General features: G+C 43.2%; 1 protein-coding gene across 5 annotated transcripts in view; it reads left to right on the top strand.

Moving 5' to 3' along the window:
* Positions 1–16,319: 16,319 nt before the first annotated feature.
* LOC105494943 (coiled-coil domain containing 60) overlaps positions 16,320–17,521 on the top strand; it is a 205,267-nt gene continuing 204,065 nt past the window's right edge. For all 5 annotated transcript variants that reach the window (XM_071070981.1, XM_071070982.1, XM_011764013.2 and 2 more), the window contains exon 1: positions 16,320–16,893. In XM_071070981.1, coding sequence (XP_070927082.1) covers positions 16,804–16,893 — 90 coding nt within the window. In that variant the 5' untranslated portion in view covers positions 16,320–16,803. The remainder of the gene's footprint in view (positions 16,894–17,521) is intronic.

Raw genomic sequence — 17,521 nt, 5'->3', positions numbered from 1 at the left:
AAACAAGGTAAAAGTGAAAGTGTTGCCACCCCAATAGTTCATCCAATTGTGAGTTCAAAATCGTAAGTTATAAAAATAAATTAGAAGGAAAAAATAGGAGGGAGAAAGAAGGGAGAGAGATAAAAATAAGCCAATAATGGTAAACTAAATTCTTGCCTGTCATGTTTTCAGAAGAGCAGGAAGAAAAGTATCACAGAAAAGAGATGCATTTGGGACAGAAACACACAAATGTAAACATTCCAACCTTGTCTTGGTGATCAATACAATATCAATCACCTAGAACACTCGGCCCTCTGGGGAAGAAACGGTTGTGCCCAAGCTTTGTGCCTGGACTAAGTCATTTGTTCTTGCCTCTTCATCTCTGAGGATAACTTTTCTCTTGGCTTCTGTGTGCAAAATGGGGAATAGAACTGACATTTATTTTTATAATAATGCACACATGTAGGTTAGAAAAAAAAAAAATCAAACAGTATGGAAGGCAACTAGTTTAAAGTAAGTTACATTCTATGCTAGACATTTTCCACTTGCCCCCAGATCTACTTTCTACCTCTATGGCACCAACCAGGCTCACATGCCCCCTGGCTTCTGTGTGGGTTGAGTCAATAGGAGGTACTGGCAGGAGATTAGAGGAAAGGATCAGGATGTGTCCTGGGCATTTATTTCTCTGGCGTTTATTCTTCCTGCAGGGTTGCCTCAGACCAGCTGAATCCTTCAACTAGAGATTACTGCTTCTCTCCAGGAGCCCTCACATGATCTTTCTCCTGCATGGTGCTGGTAACCACTCCCTCTCCTTGTCCCGTGAAGATTAGGAATGGCCTTCATTGATTCTATGCCTGGGTTACTTCACTGTCTCCTGTGTTCCACTGCACCCATACTTGTGTAAATGGCCCCTTTGTAAATGATCCCTCCTCATATCATCTTAATATGAGTCTGCCATTTGTGTCCTGCTGGGGCCCTGACCAACATACCCTCCCGTTCCTCATCCTTCCTCAGTGCAACTGTTCCCCACTTTAAGGTAACCACTGGTACAGTTTCTTGTGTATCCTCTATCCTTCGAGCTCTCTTTCTCTCTCTCTTTCTAATGTTAATGTATGATACACTTTATTTATATCTTTTTTTTCTTTTTTTGAGACAGAGTTTTGCTCTTTTGCCCAGGCTGAAGTGAAGTAGTGTGATCTTGGCTCACTGCAACCTCTGCCGCCTGGGTTCCAGCCATTCTCCTACCTCAGCCTCCCAAGTTGCTGGGATTATAGGTGCCCACCACCAAGCCTGGCTAATTTTTGTATTTTTAGTGGAGATAGGATTTCACCGTGTTGGCCAGGTTCGCCTCAAACTCCTTACCTCAGGTGACTCACCCACCTTGACCTCCCAAAGTGCTGGGATTGCAGGCGTGAGCCACCGCACCTGGCCTATTTATCGGCTCTTTTAAGAAAAACTTAATGTGTCTTGCAGACTGTGCTGAATACTTTTTGCATACCTATTTGCACAACTTCTGCCCAATCCACTCACCACTTTTCTCCACCTTGCTCTGTGTTTCTGGAGGCTGACCTGTATGGACTTTGTCACTGGAATGCCGTGCCCTGTGGCATCTAATTGGGCTTTGATGATTGGAGGCCCATTGGCAAGGGAAGAGACTCGCAATAGACAAGAAGTCAGGAGAAAAGTGAGCCTGGCCGGGCGCGGTGGCTCAAGCCTGTAATCCCAGCACTTTGGGAGGCCGAGGCGGGCGGATCACAAGGTCAGGAGATCGAGACCACAGTGAAACCCCGTCTCTACTAAAAATACAAAAAATTAGCCGGGCGCGGTGGCGGGCGCCTGTAGTCCCAGCTACTCAGGAGGCTGAGGCAGGAGAATGGCGGGAACCCGGGAGGCGGAGCTTGCAGTGAGCCGAGATCGCACCACTGCACTCCAGCCTGGGCAACAGCGTGAGACTCCCGTCTCAAAAAAAAAAAAAAAAAAAAAAAAAAAAGTGAGCCTGGGGTGTGGATTTCTTCTCTGTCCCTGCCAGGTTGCATGGATGGCTGCTTACCTCTTCAGAAGGCTCCTGCTTCTGTTGGCAGCTTTATTCTACAGGTTCTCATTCTGCCAGCTCTTCCTTCCCTTTGTGCCTTCAGGTCTAGGGGTGCTAACAGCTTCCCACTGTTGCCAGACTTGAAATACTGCCCAATCTGTTACTGGTTTGTGTTCATTCTGCCTACACCTTTGGAAGTAACCCGCCACTTCAACTCTCTTCAATTATTTCCTTATGACTACATCATGTCTCTTTCTGGTGCCCTGACTGACATCTACATCATCTCATATCCATATATAGAGCATGACTTCATGATAATTTTAACAACTGAGTGGTATTCCGTTGTAAGACCATAACATAATTTTTTTAACCAGTTCCCTATTAACGGATATTTCAAGTTGGAAGGAACACTTTTTCACAACCTACTAAGTGCCTGGCGTATTTTTACATAAAATATCTCATTTGGCCCTCACATTCACGCTGTGGGATAGGTATTACTACCATTATATCCATTTATGAGAAGAGGGCTCTGAGGTTCAGCAAGGTGATGAAAAGGCTCAAGGTTATATATGTAGTAAATGTAGATGCAGGATTTAAACCCAGCATTTGATTCAAGCAGACCGGAATCCAAAGCCCGTGGGATATTGGATCCTGGTATAAATCTTAAGATTTGCCCTCAATAACAAATGTTGCCATTTGTTTAATTTTTATAGTTTTAATGTATTTTAAAATAAACTTAATTATTAAAGTGTCACATACTTTAATGCACAGAAAAGTACACAAATCAGGATCTACAACATTTAATGTTCACAAAATGAACACACTCATAGAATCACCACCCCAAGCAAGAGAGAGAACATTATCAGCAGCACAGACACCCCCAGGGTCCCCCTCTCAGTTACCATCTCCCCCTTTCCCAAAGATCATATCTATTCTCTTTTCTTCTTGGTTTAATATAATGTTGCATCTATCTACTGCATACTTAACTTTAGTTATTACACTATATAATTATAGACTTTCTGGCTTGAATGGAGTAATAGAGATTGAATGTACCCTTCTACCCAAAATACTAAAAACTCAAACAATATTTATATTAAATAAAAGATTTTAGCCAGGCATGGTGGCTCATTCCTGTAATCCCAGCACTTTGGGAGGCTGTGGCAGGTGGATCACCTGAGGTCAAGAGTTTGAGACCAGTCTGGTCAACATGGTGAAACCCCATGTCTAATGAAAACACAAAAATTAGCTGGGTGTGGTGGTGCACACCTGTAATCCCAGCTACCCAGGAGGCTGAGGCAGGAGAATTGCTTGGACCCAGGAGGAGAAGTTGCAGTGAGCCAAGATTGCACCACTGCACTTCAGCCTGGGCAATAAATTGAGACTCTGTCTTAAAAAAAAAAAAAAAAAAAGAGTTTTTAAGGCATTGGACATCAGCCAGTGAAAGACAGTAATCTCTGAGAGACAGAAAACAAACAAGCTCAGTGAGCCCTGCAGTTTCCCTGGTTTACGGGCTGGAGTGTTTCCAGACTGCAGCGCAGGAAGAGAGAACGACAGTCTCTGGGCTGAGGAGATGAAGCTGGCAGTTCAGGGAGGCCAGGACCTTCTAGAATTCGCAGGAAAAAGTACTAAAGAGGATAGGGCTGCACAGCAAAAGGCAATCCTCAGAAGGTTCCTCTTGAGTCTCCAGCTAAGTACTGACCAGCACATGCATGTGAGCAAACTAACAGTGGCTACAGAAGAACCATCCAAACAGACTACGGAGAGCAATATCCAGATCTTATGTAGGGCCAGGAGGAGTGTCTGTTCCAGCTGTCCAGACTGGAAAAGCTCACAGCTTATGAGGCATCATAAAGGCTTGTCTCAATAATGGGGCAAGATGAGTCCTAAATTATATCTGCCTAAAAGGGCTTAAAAGCAAGACTTGAAAGGATCAAACTTAACTATGTCCCAGAATAAAGCTCATAAGCATACAAAAATATCCAACACCTAACACGGTAAAAGTTTCAATGTCTGGCATCCAATAAAAAAATTACCAGGCATACAAAAAAACTGGAAAACATAATCCATACATAATAATACAAAAATCAAACAATGAAAACTGATTCTGAAATGACAGCTGTTAATAGATGAGTACATTAAAACTATTAAGTAGCTAGAAGAAAGATTGAACATGTTAAGTAGAGTCATGAAAGATAAAAAGAAGACTCAAATTGCACCTCTAGAGAGAAAACTACAGCATCTGAGATAAAAATACACTGAATGGGATTCATAAATATTAAAGAGGGAAAGATTAATGAACTTGATGACATAGAAATTTCTATTTTCTTGAATATGTTAGTCCTAGTTATTTTGAAGTCTGTGTCTGATAACTCTAATACCTGGATCTTTGGGGGTTTGTTTCTATTGTTTCTTATTGCTCTTGATTTTCTGTTATCTGGGCCTATCTCCTAGCATACTGGTAATTTTTTACTGACTGCCAGACAATGTACATGAAAAAATGTATATATTTATTTTGAAGCTCTGAATAGTATTATCATGTTTCATAGAGGAATAATTTTGATTTCTGACAGTCAGTTATAGAAGAGGGGAGCACCTTAATTTAGTCAGGGATTGAGTTGAATTAAAGTTGAGTTTTAGTCTTTCCAAAGGCTGGTCTATTCCCTGTTCACCTTCATTCTTACAGTAGAGTCCATCAGTGGATTCTAACCAGAAGGAAAGAAGGAAGGGAGGGAAGGAGGAAGGGAGGCACTTCCGGGGGACAAAGGACTTGGAAAGTAACAATGATAGCTACAATTTATTTGTACCTATTTTATGTTATGTTTTATACCTAATACATGTATTAACATATTTTATACCTAATATATGTTTTAATATATGATTTATATCTAATATATGTAGATGATAGAGATAGGTATACAGACAGGGAGATAGATAATTATGTCATTTAACCCCCCAGTGGCCCTACAAGTTTGGTGGAAATTTTGATTTTTAGTCTTCATAATGGAGAGATTGAAGCTTGTATAAGTTAAGAAATTTACCCAAGGTAACAGGGACAATGTATGTGATGAAAAAGCAGAATTTGAACTCAATTCTGTTTGGCTTAAATCCCAGGCTTTTCCTGCCTACACCCATAGAGCCTTTCAGCCTAATGCACGCCCACCCTCAAGTCTAGCTCTCTTGATTCTACAGTCAAGGTGGCCTACCTCTTATGTGAGAGTCTATTTTAAAATCCCAAATAGGATTTTCAGAGACTGGGGTGGGAAACTGGGTAGAAAAGAGACTGGGTAGAAAAGAGTTAAGCTAGTCAACTGTTTCCAATGCAGATGACAAAAATCTCAACTCAAATCAATTGAAGGAGGACAGTAAAAACAATCACAGCTGCAACAATAACAAAATGGCGTTCAGGGACTCACATAAATAGAATTTGGGGATAGCACTAGCCTCAAGCCCACCTGGATTCAGGCACACACACACATTTCATTAGAATTCAATCTCTCTCTCCAATCTGCTTTCTCTCTAACAGAAAGTCTTCTCTTTATGGCACACACACAGAATGCCCTCAGACAGAGCATAACTTTCTACTTCCATGACCTGAAAGGAAGTCCCCTTTCCTCGAAATGTCTGACAAAAAAGTACTCTGGAAGACAATTCTGACTGATCCAATTTGGGTGACATTCTTACTCCTGATCCAGTCACTGTAGTCAGGAGGAAATAGGGTTTTCTAGTCTATGGGCTTAGGTGATGAGCTCATTCCTGTGAACCTCACAAGAATCCCAGGATAGGAATAGAATGGGACCAGTTCCCCAATGGAAGTGTAGATTCTGAAGAGCAAAAGTGGTAAATGACAACTACATGAGGTCTTGCCTATATGTGCTGGAACTAGGCACCCACAACGTCCACAGGTGTAGACACTGAGCTAAAGTCTAGCTCAAGGCTCCAAAACCAACAAAATATCATCATACCTTCAAGACACTGACCAGTTATAGAGTCAGGATAAAAACACACCATTTCCTGTCCAGTAATAAGGAGCCAGTTGAACAAACTGTCAGACAGTCATAAACTGGAACTCCATTCTAGCAAGCATTCATTTAAGAGCCACATGTAAAATACATCTATAGAAATGGAAGGTGTTTATATCTTATTAAGTGAAAAAGCAGCTTACAAACAGCATGTTTGACAAAGGTGCTTACCCCTACCTGTGTGTTAGACTCCCCCAGGAAATTTACTTTTATGTCATTGAAAATCCAGTGATGCCTAATATCTAATTTTAAGTTACTGACTCTGCAGAGCTGTGCTGCAGTTTTCGTCTGTTATCCCAAACCTCCACTAAAGTCCTACTATACAATGCCTTTGGAAAATAGCATTTTGAGGGCATAAATAAATTGAGGTGGACAGGGAAATGAAGCTGCAGCCAAGAGGGGTGGTGTATTAGTTTCTTGGAGCTGTTGTAACAAATTGGCACAAATTATGTGAATTAAAACAACAGACATTTCTTGTCTTGGTTCTGAAGCTAGAAATCCAAAATCAAGACATCAGCAGGGCCATACTCTCTCTGAAGGCTCTAGGGAAGGATTCCTTTGCCTCTTCCTTGCTTTTGGTATTTCTTGGCAATCTTTGGTGGGGTTTTGTTACCATTTTCTGTTTTTTTATTTGTTTGTTTATTATTATTATTATTATTATTTTGAGACAGAATCTCCCTCTGTCACCCAGGTTGGAGTGCGGTGGCATGATCTCAGCTCACTGCAATCTCTGCTTCCCAATTTCAGGCGATTACTCCCACCTTACTCTACTGAGTAGCTGGGACTACAGGCACACACCACCACACCCAGTTAATTTTTGTATTTTTAGTAGAGATGGGTTTCACCATGTTGGCCAGGCTGGTCTCAAACTCCTGACCTCAAGTCATCTGCTTGCCTTGGCCTCCCAAAGTGCTGGAATTACAGGAGTGAGCCACTGTGCCCGGCCTGTTTTTGTTTTTTGTTGGTGCTTTTTTATTTGTGTGTTGGTTGGCTTGTAGAAATATCACTCCATCTCTGCCTCCATCATCACTTGGCATTCTCTTTGTGTGTCTTCTGTCTCTATATCTAAGCTTTCCTCGCCTTATAAAGACATAAGTCACTGGGCTGGGGCCCATCTTAATCCAGGATAACCTCATCTTAGCTGGATCATCTGCAAAAATCCTATTTCCAAATAAGGTCACATGCGCAGATCCCGTGGCTGAAGACTCGAACACATCTTTTTCAGCGTGATATCATTCTACCTAGGCAGTTAGGAAACTGGCTGGAGGGTATATGGAACAAGAAATTGTGAGCTACTTGGAAATTCATGGGAATACTTGGAGGGAGGTGCCTTCCTACCTGGGACTGGGGCTTGAGGTGTCTTATTTGGATGTTAAAGTCAAGACTTCCTCCAGAAAGCTGTAGAAGATCATCTTCCAGATGGCTTGGAAATCCCAATTGTCTTAGAGAAACAAAGACAAGTTTCTACTTGCAGAATATGTTTTCTGCAAGTTACTACTTGCAGAAGTAACCTCAGGTTGTTCTGCTGAACAACACACACACACACGCACACACACACAAATACACACTCACCTTTACATAAAAGAACATTAAGACACTGTGACAGAGCGCCGAAATAAATCACTAAGTTTGGAATTGAAAAAACAGGTTATTGGACAACCTCCACCACTAACAAATTACTACATGCCAGAGCTTGCTTCAATGTCTACATTTGTGAAATGGGATTAATAGTTCCATAAATCCAGTCTGGCCTACCTCCCAGGACACTGTGGCATGAAACATATACAAATGGAAAACATTACTCATGGAAGCAGTTGGATCCCATCCTAGGACTCCAGTAGGACTCCATATTCGCTAAGAATACTCCTGGGGCCACACTTCTTCCTCTGCTACTAGGCCAGTTGATATGATTTTGATCAGTGTCCCCACCCACATCTCATGTCAAATTAGAATCCCCACTGTTGGAGGTGGGGCCTGGTGGGAGGTGATTGGATCATGGGGGTGGTTTTTCATGATTTAGCACCATCCCCTCTGGGTGCTGCATCGCATCGCAATAGTGAGTTCTCATGAGACCTGGTTGTTTAAAGGTGTGTGGCACCACCCCCGACCTTGGTCCAGCTCCCACCGTGTAAGACACGCACTCCCACTTTGCCTTCCACCATGAGTAAAAGCTTCCTGAGGCCTCCCCAGAAGCGGATGCTGCCAAATTTCCTGTACAGCCTGCAGAACTGTGCGCCAATTAAACAAACCTCTTTTTATTTTTAATATGAATTACCCAGTCTCGGGTATTTCTTTATACCAGTGTGAGAACTGACCAATACACCACACACACCAAAGTAAAAAAGAAAGGAGAGTAGAGGCAGGTTAACATTACATTTCTTGTCTTTGTTCTCGAAGATCCAAATTCACCTCTCACCTGGGCTGTGGTTTGGAGGACAGAGTAGGAATGGGATGTGGGGCCAGAGATCCCACAAGGGTACTGTAGCATGCGGTAATTCTTTAATCCAAAGAAGGACAGGAATCCATGAGGTGGTACAAATACACATTATCCAGTGGTATTTCAACCTGGAAATAATTCTTCAATAGATTGCCAGCTACCAGGTGTCAAGGGAGCCCCAAGTTTTACTCTTGCCCTGGGCCCCATAATTTGTAAATCCAGTGCTGACATTTCGGTAAAAATACCCAGGAGGAGTTTTCTGGGTGCTAGATGCAACACACAAAAAAGCGTATTAAAGATATTCCAAAAATGATGACTTTTCCAATAGGTTTTTAATGCCAAACATATGTATTACTGACTGAAATTCAAGTGTTTACCAGACTTCAAGCTTTCTCTTCAGTTACCCCAGCTGGCGTCTGACACATTCCAAAATTTTTCTTCTGCTTGATATGCCTATTTTTAATCCCTTCAGATACTTTTCTTTTTGGCAAACCGGGAGGAGAGAATGCCTGTCGCTTCACATCCTTCAGTTCATATTTTGCATAAATCAACCAGGAATTAAGCATTAAACAATCACTTCATATCTCGGTTGTCAAATATTTCACCGTTGGGGTATGTATTTACGTATCTGAAAACATGTTGGCCTCTCTGTGTTTAAGGGAGGTGGAGAATATCAAGAAACTCTTTATGATAAACTTGAGAGCAATGGTAAGAAGGAGATTATGGGACGAGATGATCAAAGGAGGTAGGAACCCCATGTAATGAGATAAGGGAGAGGAAATAATTCAGATGTCCTGACAATGCGCTATGGTTCAGTGTCAGAGCCTGACTCAAGTCTGACCTCCCCAGATTATTTTGGTCAACACTAACCTAGGTTGGTTCCCCAGGAGCAGACCCAGGGAAACACTTTGGATATGTAGTTTACTGGGAGGTTATCCAGGAAGTACCAGAAGGGGATTCGGGAAACGAGACAGGAAAAAGAAAAAAGCCAGTGTAGGGTGTTTGGGTGGAGCAGGCAGTGACCGTAGGCAGTGGTGTTTCCTATAAGTCAGTCCTGCAGGGGACCACTGGGGCAGTGTAGACCATGCTCCAGACTTGTCCTACCCAAGGGGTGAGGAGGCAGAGTATTTATCCACTAACTCCCATTAGTCATTGCTTTATGGCTATGCCCATGGATGTTAATTTGTTGCACTTCTAGCCTGCTCTGCTCAAAGGCAGAATGGACCCAGCGCGGTGGCTCATGCCTGTAATCCCAGCACTTTGGGAGGCCAAGGTGGGTGGATCACAAGGTCAGGAGATCGAGACCATCCTGGCTAACAAGGTGAAACCCGTCTCTACCAAAAATTAGTCGGGCATGGTGGTGTGTGCCTGTGGTCCCAGCTACTCGAAAGGATGAGGCAGGAGAACCACTTGAACCCAGGAGGCAGAGGTTGCAGTGAGCCAACATGGTGCCACTGCACTCCAGCTTGGACAACACAGCAAGACTCCATCTTAAAAAAAAAAAAAAAAAAAGGCATACCTATAGCCCTGTGGTTCCCAAACCGTGTACCAAGGTGCCCCCAGAGTGCCACAGCAAATTCACAGAAAAGGCTACAGGTATTTTTAATTTTTAAGGGAAACACGCAACATCTATTGAATGCCATATGAACTACTAGTGACACATAGTTCAGTGTTGAGGGCTACACTGTGCCCCTCTAAGATTTACGTGTTGAAGTTCTAACCCCTAATACCTCAGAAGGTGGCCTTATTTGGAGACAGGGTCTTTACAGATGTCATGACATTAAAATGAGGTCATGAGGTGGGCCCTCATCTGGGCTCTGCAGGGTGAGAGGTCCAGGTTCCCAAAGTGGATACACTCTTGCCAGGGGACACAGCATAGATTGTATTAACTCTTAGCTACAGCTGCTACCAGACACTTTGAACTCCTTGTGTCCAGGAACCAGCAGGTGAGAAGAGGAGTCACAATTTTGGGAAGGACAATTGATCCTGACCAGTAGTTACACAGACAGGAGCAGGAAGGAATACATATGGAACCTGAGTGATCCACTTGGGTGCCTCCTAGTAAGTACTCTCTTGATCAGGACTGGAGTCCTTAGAAGAAGAGGAGATTTGGACACAGATGGGTGCGGAGAAAAGACCATATGAAGACACAGGGAGAAGGCTGCCATCTGCAAGCCAAGGAGAGAGGCCTGAGAAGGAACCAAGCCCACTGACACCTCGATCGCAAACTTCTACCACGGAACTATGAGAAAATAAATGCCCATTGTTTAAGCCTCTTAGTCTGCAGTGCTTCGTTACGGCAGCCTGAGCTGACTAGAACACTCAGTTTCAACAGCGGATTCCATGACATTCCTTTCATAAAATATCTTTGAAAAAGCTGGATTTGGGGCAGTTGTTGTGATAAAAAGTGAGAACTGCACAAAAATTAACATCCTACAGAAAATGAAGGTGATGGTGTCCAAACTGAGTCCAAGGTTTGAGAAGTTTCGCAGTGGCCACCAGGTGCACGTGCCCCACTGGTAAGCAATGGTGGCTATTTAAGAAGCAAATACTGTGCTCACTTCAGCAGCACATATGCTAAAAGTGGAAGAATCAAATACAAATACTATTTTCTTTCCATTTATATGTGTTAGTGTCCACATGATTAGGATGTAAATGCTAAGTTGTGCAGGCCTAAATGAGGAGAGAGAGAGAGACCCTCTCATATTGTTTTATATTGTTTTATACTCAGTACTTGTTTTAAGAAAAAAACAAGGAAGTAAAACCAAAGACAGGCAGCCCGGTGCCAGGCTCAAAACCAGGCCTGGGCCTGCCTGGCCTAAACCCAGTAGTTAAAAATCAACTCATAACTTAGAAACCGATATTTTTCATAGATTCCAGGCATTGTATAAAAGAACGTAGTGAAACTCCCGGCCCTGTTTTGTTTCTCTCCGACCACCAGTACATGCAACCCCTGTCACGTACCCCTTGCTTGTTCAAATCAATCACGACCCTTTCATGTGAAATCTTTAGTGTTGTGAGCCCTTAAAAGGGACAGAAATTGTGCACTTGGGGAGCTCGGATTTTAAGGCAGTAACTTGCCGATGCTCCCAGCTGAATAAAGCCCTTCCTTCTACAACTCGGTGTCTGAGAGGTTTTGTCTGCGGCTCATCCTGCTACATAAGGGCTTCATAAATGGGATTCTCAACATGTTTCTTTTAGCTTAGAGGTGGCGTGAAAAAAATTACTGGGAAGTAAAGGGTACCAAGAGCCACAAAAGTTTGGGGACTTCTGCTGTAGCCAGTGAGGAAGGTCTCAGGCAAAATGGCAGCAAGGAGCTGTCCTTAGGAACTGTGAGTGTCAAGGGAGCATGGGCTGGGTTCTGACAATGTCTGCCACCATCACTGCCCCTCTATGCCCATGGAAACTCTAGGAACTAGAAACCACCTTCACAGTGGTCATGGATCCAGCAGTATCACATACCACCCCACCCAGAAGGAGCTGGTATTACAGAGTTCTAGATCAGTCTATTGAAGCAAGAATGGGCTATCCTATAGTTTGAAGCATATGCATCAAATCAGACTTCTATACAACTTTGTGTTCCCAATGGGAACCAAGATCCAGGAACCCCAGAGATCCAGGAGCCAATAAGTGGAACCAGGAGTGGTTCCACTGCCCTCATGCCCAATGAAGCACTGAGGGAGTGTGTCCTTTCCATTTCTGCAACTCTGGGCTGGGCAGGGTGAGAGGTCCAGGTTCCCAAAGTGGGTACACTCTTGTATTAATCCGTTAATACAGCACGGATTGTATTAACTCTTAGCTATAGCTGCCACCAGACACTTTGAACTCCTTGTGTCCAGGAACCAGCAGGTGAGAAGAGGAGTCACAATTTTGGGAAGGACAATTGATCCCGATCAGTGATTATACAGATAACGGCAGGAAGGAATACATATGGAACCTGAGTGATCCACTTGGGTGCCTCCTAATAAGTACTCTCTTGATCAGTTTTAACTAGGAATGGATACACGCAGCAACCCTGAGACAATGAGGAGACTAGATTTACTTAAAGGCTCAGAATTCTCAGGAGTAAAGATTTTGGTCACTCCACTAGCTAAGCGTAGACCTAGAGAGGGAAGAGCTAAGCTTGAGGGGGAATTTAGAATGTATAGTGAAGGAGGAAAAGAACAAACACCAATTTCAGACCCGATGCCAGTTGCAGTGATGGAGGCTATAGTTTGTCCCACTAATTTCCCTTTTCTAAGTTTCCTGTCAGGAAAGGATGCCCACAGGAGCCAGGAGGGAGGGACTGTTACTTGGGCATGCATTCTAAAGTGAATCTGTGCAGCAAAAAAGATGACCTGGAAGGGCCATGGAGGTCTCCAGCTCAAATGCCTCACCAAGAGAATGCTGCAGGGAGCATAGTTGACTGACAGATGCTGCATCTTTGAATCTACTGTGTACATCCCACACCCAGCTGTTTCTAGTTAATCACTGAGCAGAATAAGGGTCCTAAAACCAGGACTTTCCTGCACAATGGGAGATTCATCCACTGGACAACTTTGGCTCAGGGTCTCCCTGTCAGCCTGGCTGAGACTTTCTCAGAACTGTGTCTCAGTGCATGGCTTTTCCTACCCAATCTTTTCTTCCTTCTCCTCTTCAACAGACACTCCTTATGTACTCCTACTTCCTTCCCCCTTATCTTTCACAACCATTTTCTTCTATAAATCCCTAGCACATCTAATCTCATTCTGGCATCTTCTTGGAGGATCCCAATTAACACCTTATGTACTGTTTCACTGTGTGTGTGTGTGTGAGAGAGAGAGAGAGAGAGAGAGAGAGATTCTTCTCCACCCAGCTAGAGCTAGATTGGGAGATGCCATAAGACCAAAGAGCTTTTCTTACTAACTGTAGTTGGCCCCCCAAAGCACTAAATCATTCTAGAAAATATTTTTGTTCACATGATTAAAAAGACAAGAGCTAGCATTTATTGAACATTTATTATGTGCCAACTGTACTAAATGTTTTATGTACATGATATCATTTTCACGAATGTACTATTATCTTCATTCTATAATGAGAAAACCAAAGCTTTGGGCAGATAAGTTACTTGGTTAAAATCACACAACTGGTAAGTGGCTGAGTTGGGATTTAGACACTGACTCAACTAGTACTCTATATAGTCTCTCAGTCTCTGTTTGGAAAGCCTTAAATATCATCTAGTCTAACACCCCCAAGTGATCAAAAATCCAAGAAGCCATACAGCATTTAGTTGAACACCTCTAGTGGTGGGTAGTTCGTTCCCTCTTTAAGGAATATACCCCTTCCTAGACAGAGAAGGGAAATGTATTATTTTGCTTCATCCTCCTGGTAGCAAGTATAAAACAGGCTTAACCATTCACCACACATGAGTTTTATACACGTGAAAAAATTGAAGCTTGGAGAAGTGAACTTGACCCAGGTCTTACTGGCAGCAAATGGCAGAGCCAGGAATTGAACGCATGTCTTTTCAGTTCTACAGCCCTTCCTATTTCCAGTTCTTACATGGCTCTGACAGGTGAGTATAATAACAACAAAAGAAATAAGGGCTAATATTTATTGAGCACTTCCTCTGCACTAGGCATTGTGCTTTGCAGGAATTATCCCATTTGCTTTTCATCACAGTCCTGTAAGAATTATTATCATTGAAGCTGCTCAGTGACTAATTCTGCTGGACTCCAGAGGTCACACCTTTTTAAATTATGTTCTGCTGTGTAGCATTTCTTCCTATTGAACCCAAACTTCCTCCTATTCTTTGAGCTAATACAGAACTAGTTGAGTTCCTCTTTGCCAAGCCTGTTCTACAAAAGCATATGAAGACAGCTTTTGTCTGTTCTACTCAGGGCTGAACATTTCCCATCCTGCCTTGTTTTCTCATCCCCTCATCCCCAGCCCTATCTCCCAAACATGATTCCCTTTATCTGCTTCATTCTGAAAGTATCTGCCGATTGCTTAATGCTGCCCACAAAGGAAGCCAGAGAACCAAAACTTCCTGTGAAAGGGAAGGTCAGGGTCAGTCTTTAGTCAATGGTGAGAAAATAATGACTTTCAGGCATCAGCATCTAGAGCTACATGGCTAGGTATTTTGCATTCTGTAGAGCGTCATCTTGCAGTAGATGCCTTCTACAGAGAAGATGGGCTGGGCACCATGGCTCACGCCTGTAATCCCAGCAGATCACTTGAGTTCAGGAGTTTGAGACCAGCCTGGCCAACATGGTGAAACCCTGTCTCTACTAAAAATACAAAAATTAGCCTGGCGTGAATCCCAGCCACTCAGGAGGCTGATGCAGGAGAATTGCTTGAACCTGGGAGGCAGAGGTTGCAGTGAGCTGAGATCACACCACTGCACTCCAGCCTGGGCAACACAGCAAGACTCTGCCTCAAAAAACAAAAAAAAAAAAAGAAAAAAGAAAAAGAAGAAAAAAAAAGAAACAGAGAAGATGCAGCCATAATGATAGCATAATCCCCAGTAGCTCAAGGTTGAGGGATAAAACATTAATCAGATAGATACAGTGTGAAACAATGCCGAGGATAAGGCATTCAAATCCAAACATACGAAATAAATCTGCTGCAGGCTGGGAACCTACCCCATAGGGTTATTGGAAGGATTAAATGAGTTAATGTATGCAAAGTGCTTAGTACAGTACCTAGCATAGAGCAAGTGATCAATAAATATCAGTTAGTATTAACATCTGCTGTGAAATGAACCCAGCACGGTGAGAACGCCTGATTTTTCCTAGGGAAATGATGTCAGGGAATAATAATAGTACCACTTAGCTAGGACTCCCCACGGGCTCAGCCTTCATATGCATCATCCACTTCAATTCTTAACAACCTGTGGCAAAGCTATTATCCCCATTTTAAAGACATAGAACCCAAACTCAGCAAAGTTAGGCATCTAAGTGGTTAAAAGCTTGCTCTTTAGACCCAAACAGTTCTGGCTTTGAATTTCAGTTGCAGCACACATATGACTTTAAACTTGTCATTTAATGTCTCTGTACCTCAGTTGCTTAGGCTGTGAAATGGGGTAATAAAACGCCTTCTTTAAAGAGGTGCTGTATGGATTGAGTCAATATGTGACACTTAGAACAGTGTCTAGCACATCCTAAGCACTCAATAAATGTCATATGCACACATGCCCCCACACACAAATACGTATATACTTACACATATATACATGTCTATATATGTGTATTTACATATGTATGTGTGTGCATATATCTATACCTATATACAGCTGTCCCTATTCTTCACTCCCACAATACCCTACGATACTTCCCCAGCACATCATAGATCATCCTGCTTTATAACCATGTTTCTTGTCTTTTGCTCCCCATCCCAAACATACATACTATAGATTGTGAGATTCTTGAGGGCGAGTCTTATTTTTTTAATTTTATTTTTACTTTATGTTATTTTAGCAAAGAGTCAATAAATCTTTGCTAAATAAATGGAATAACAATATTTCATTTTATGAAATGAAGGGCTTTGAAGGATGAGCAGGAGTTTGCCAGGTGGAAAAAGGGAGAAACAGGCCTCTCAGGTTAAGAATTGCAGGACTACAGGCCACCCACTCCAAGGCACAAAAAATTACTAGTGGGTTAGCAACAGGACAGAGCAGAGTTTGAAAGGAAGGAGTCGCTTGTAGTTAGGCAGAGAGAAAGGGCATGGTCCTCAGGCCTGAAAAGAGAAACCAATTTGTCTAAAGGACGCTGCTCTGAGCCGGCGTCCCAGCAACCTGGGAGGGTTCACGATCCCCACGACACCGCCCCCACCAATTCCAGCCAATGAGGAAGCCCTCCTCCGCGTCCCGTAGCCAAGCAACCGGGTGCCCCCCTCCCCCGCCCCGCGGTTAGCAGTTGCCGACTTTCCCCGCAGTGCGATAAACCCCTCTTTGGGGCCGCCTTAGTTCTCGACCACTCTTGGAGGATGGGGATCTGGGAGCCCCTCCACGGGACCCCTCTCACACTTTGTCACTGGAATTTTATTTTTTTTTTTAGTTCATATTTTATTTTGCTTATAGAAGAGAAAGATATCCCTTCCGAAGAGGGGGAAGCTTACAGAAGTTTGTAACCTTTCAAAAAGTAAATAATTGTAGGCTCACCTGATTCTGCCCTACCCGGACTTCCTCATCCCGTCTGCGGAAGACCCAGGTGCTTTCTCATTACTCCTCACGGAAACCGCTTTGGAATTCCTGTAACTGGGACTTGGGGATCAGGGAGAAGTTGCCGAAACCTCTCATACCAGTGACTACTGAAGTAGAAGATTCTGGAAAAATCCTTGCCTTGGGGGCACAGGCTGAAGCCTGAAGGATTTTTAAGATGACCAAGGTTCCAGCCACCAAGAAACTTCAGAGTTCCCCCAACGCGGGGGCTGTCCGGCCCTTTTATGCCTCGGAGAACCTAAGGCAGGTAAGTCTTCCCTCTTGCCGAAACCAATCATATTTTAGAGGACAAGTGAAATAGGAATTAGCCTCGAGACCAACAAGGGACAGGGGGAGAAAGGAGAGTCATGGTTGGTGTAATTAAATTGTCGAGACACATCCCTGTTGCTATCAATGGTCGGTTTCTCTCAAAGAATGAAAACGCGAACCAGAGCAGTGAGCTGGGCCATCCTATTAGCCAGTAATTCCAAAATGATGGGATAAATCAGCAGTGACACTGTAGAACATCAGAAAAAAATTAAGATGAATTGTAGGTTTGCCGTTCGCAGAACTTACTCTCAGAGATCTGCCGGTCTCCGGAAACAAGTGTATCCCCTCTCTCTATGGAGAGCTTGCAGAGGGTCAACTTTTGAGGTTTGAAGGCTAGGTTTGCCATTCACCAGCTGTGTGACTTTAGACAGGTTAACTGCTTCGCGTCTCTGAGACTTTATTTCCTTGTGTCTATGAAATTAGAACAGCAACATCAACTAGGCAGAAGCAGTGTGAGGACTAAATGGAATAAGCTATGAAAACTGTCCACTGTGATGTTAACGCTGGATAATGTGTTTATGGGACATGAAATGGTGTTGTTGATTTGAAAAACAAAGAAAAATCGA

This window comes from Macaca nemestrina, chromosome 10 (genome assembly GCF_043159975.1).
Source record: "Macaca nemestrina isolate mMacNem1 chromosome 10, mMacNem.hap1, whole genome shotgun sequence".
Lineage (NCBI taxonomy): Eukaryota > Metazoa > Chordata > Mammalia > Primates > Cercopithecidae > Macaca > Macaca nemestrina.
Note: the sequence above shows the minus strand (reverse complement) of the source record. Positions and strands in the feature narration are given on the sequence as shown.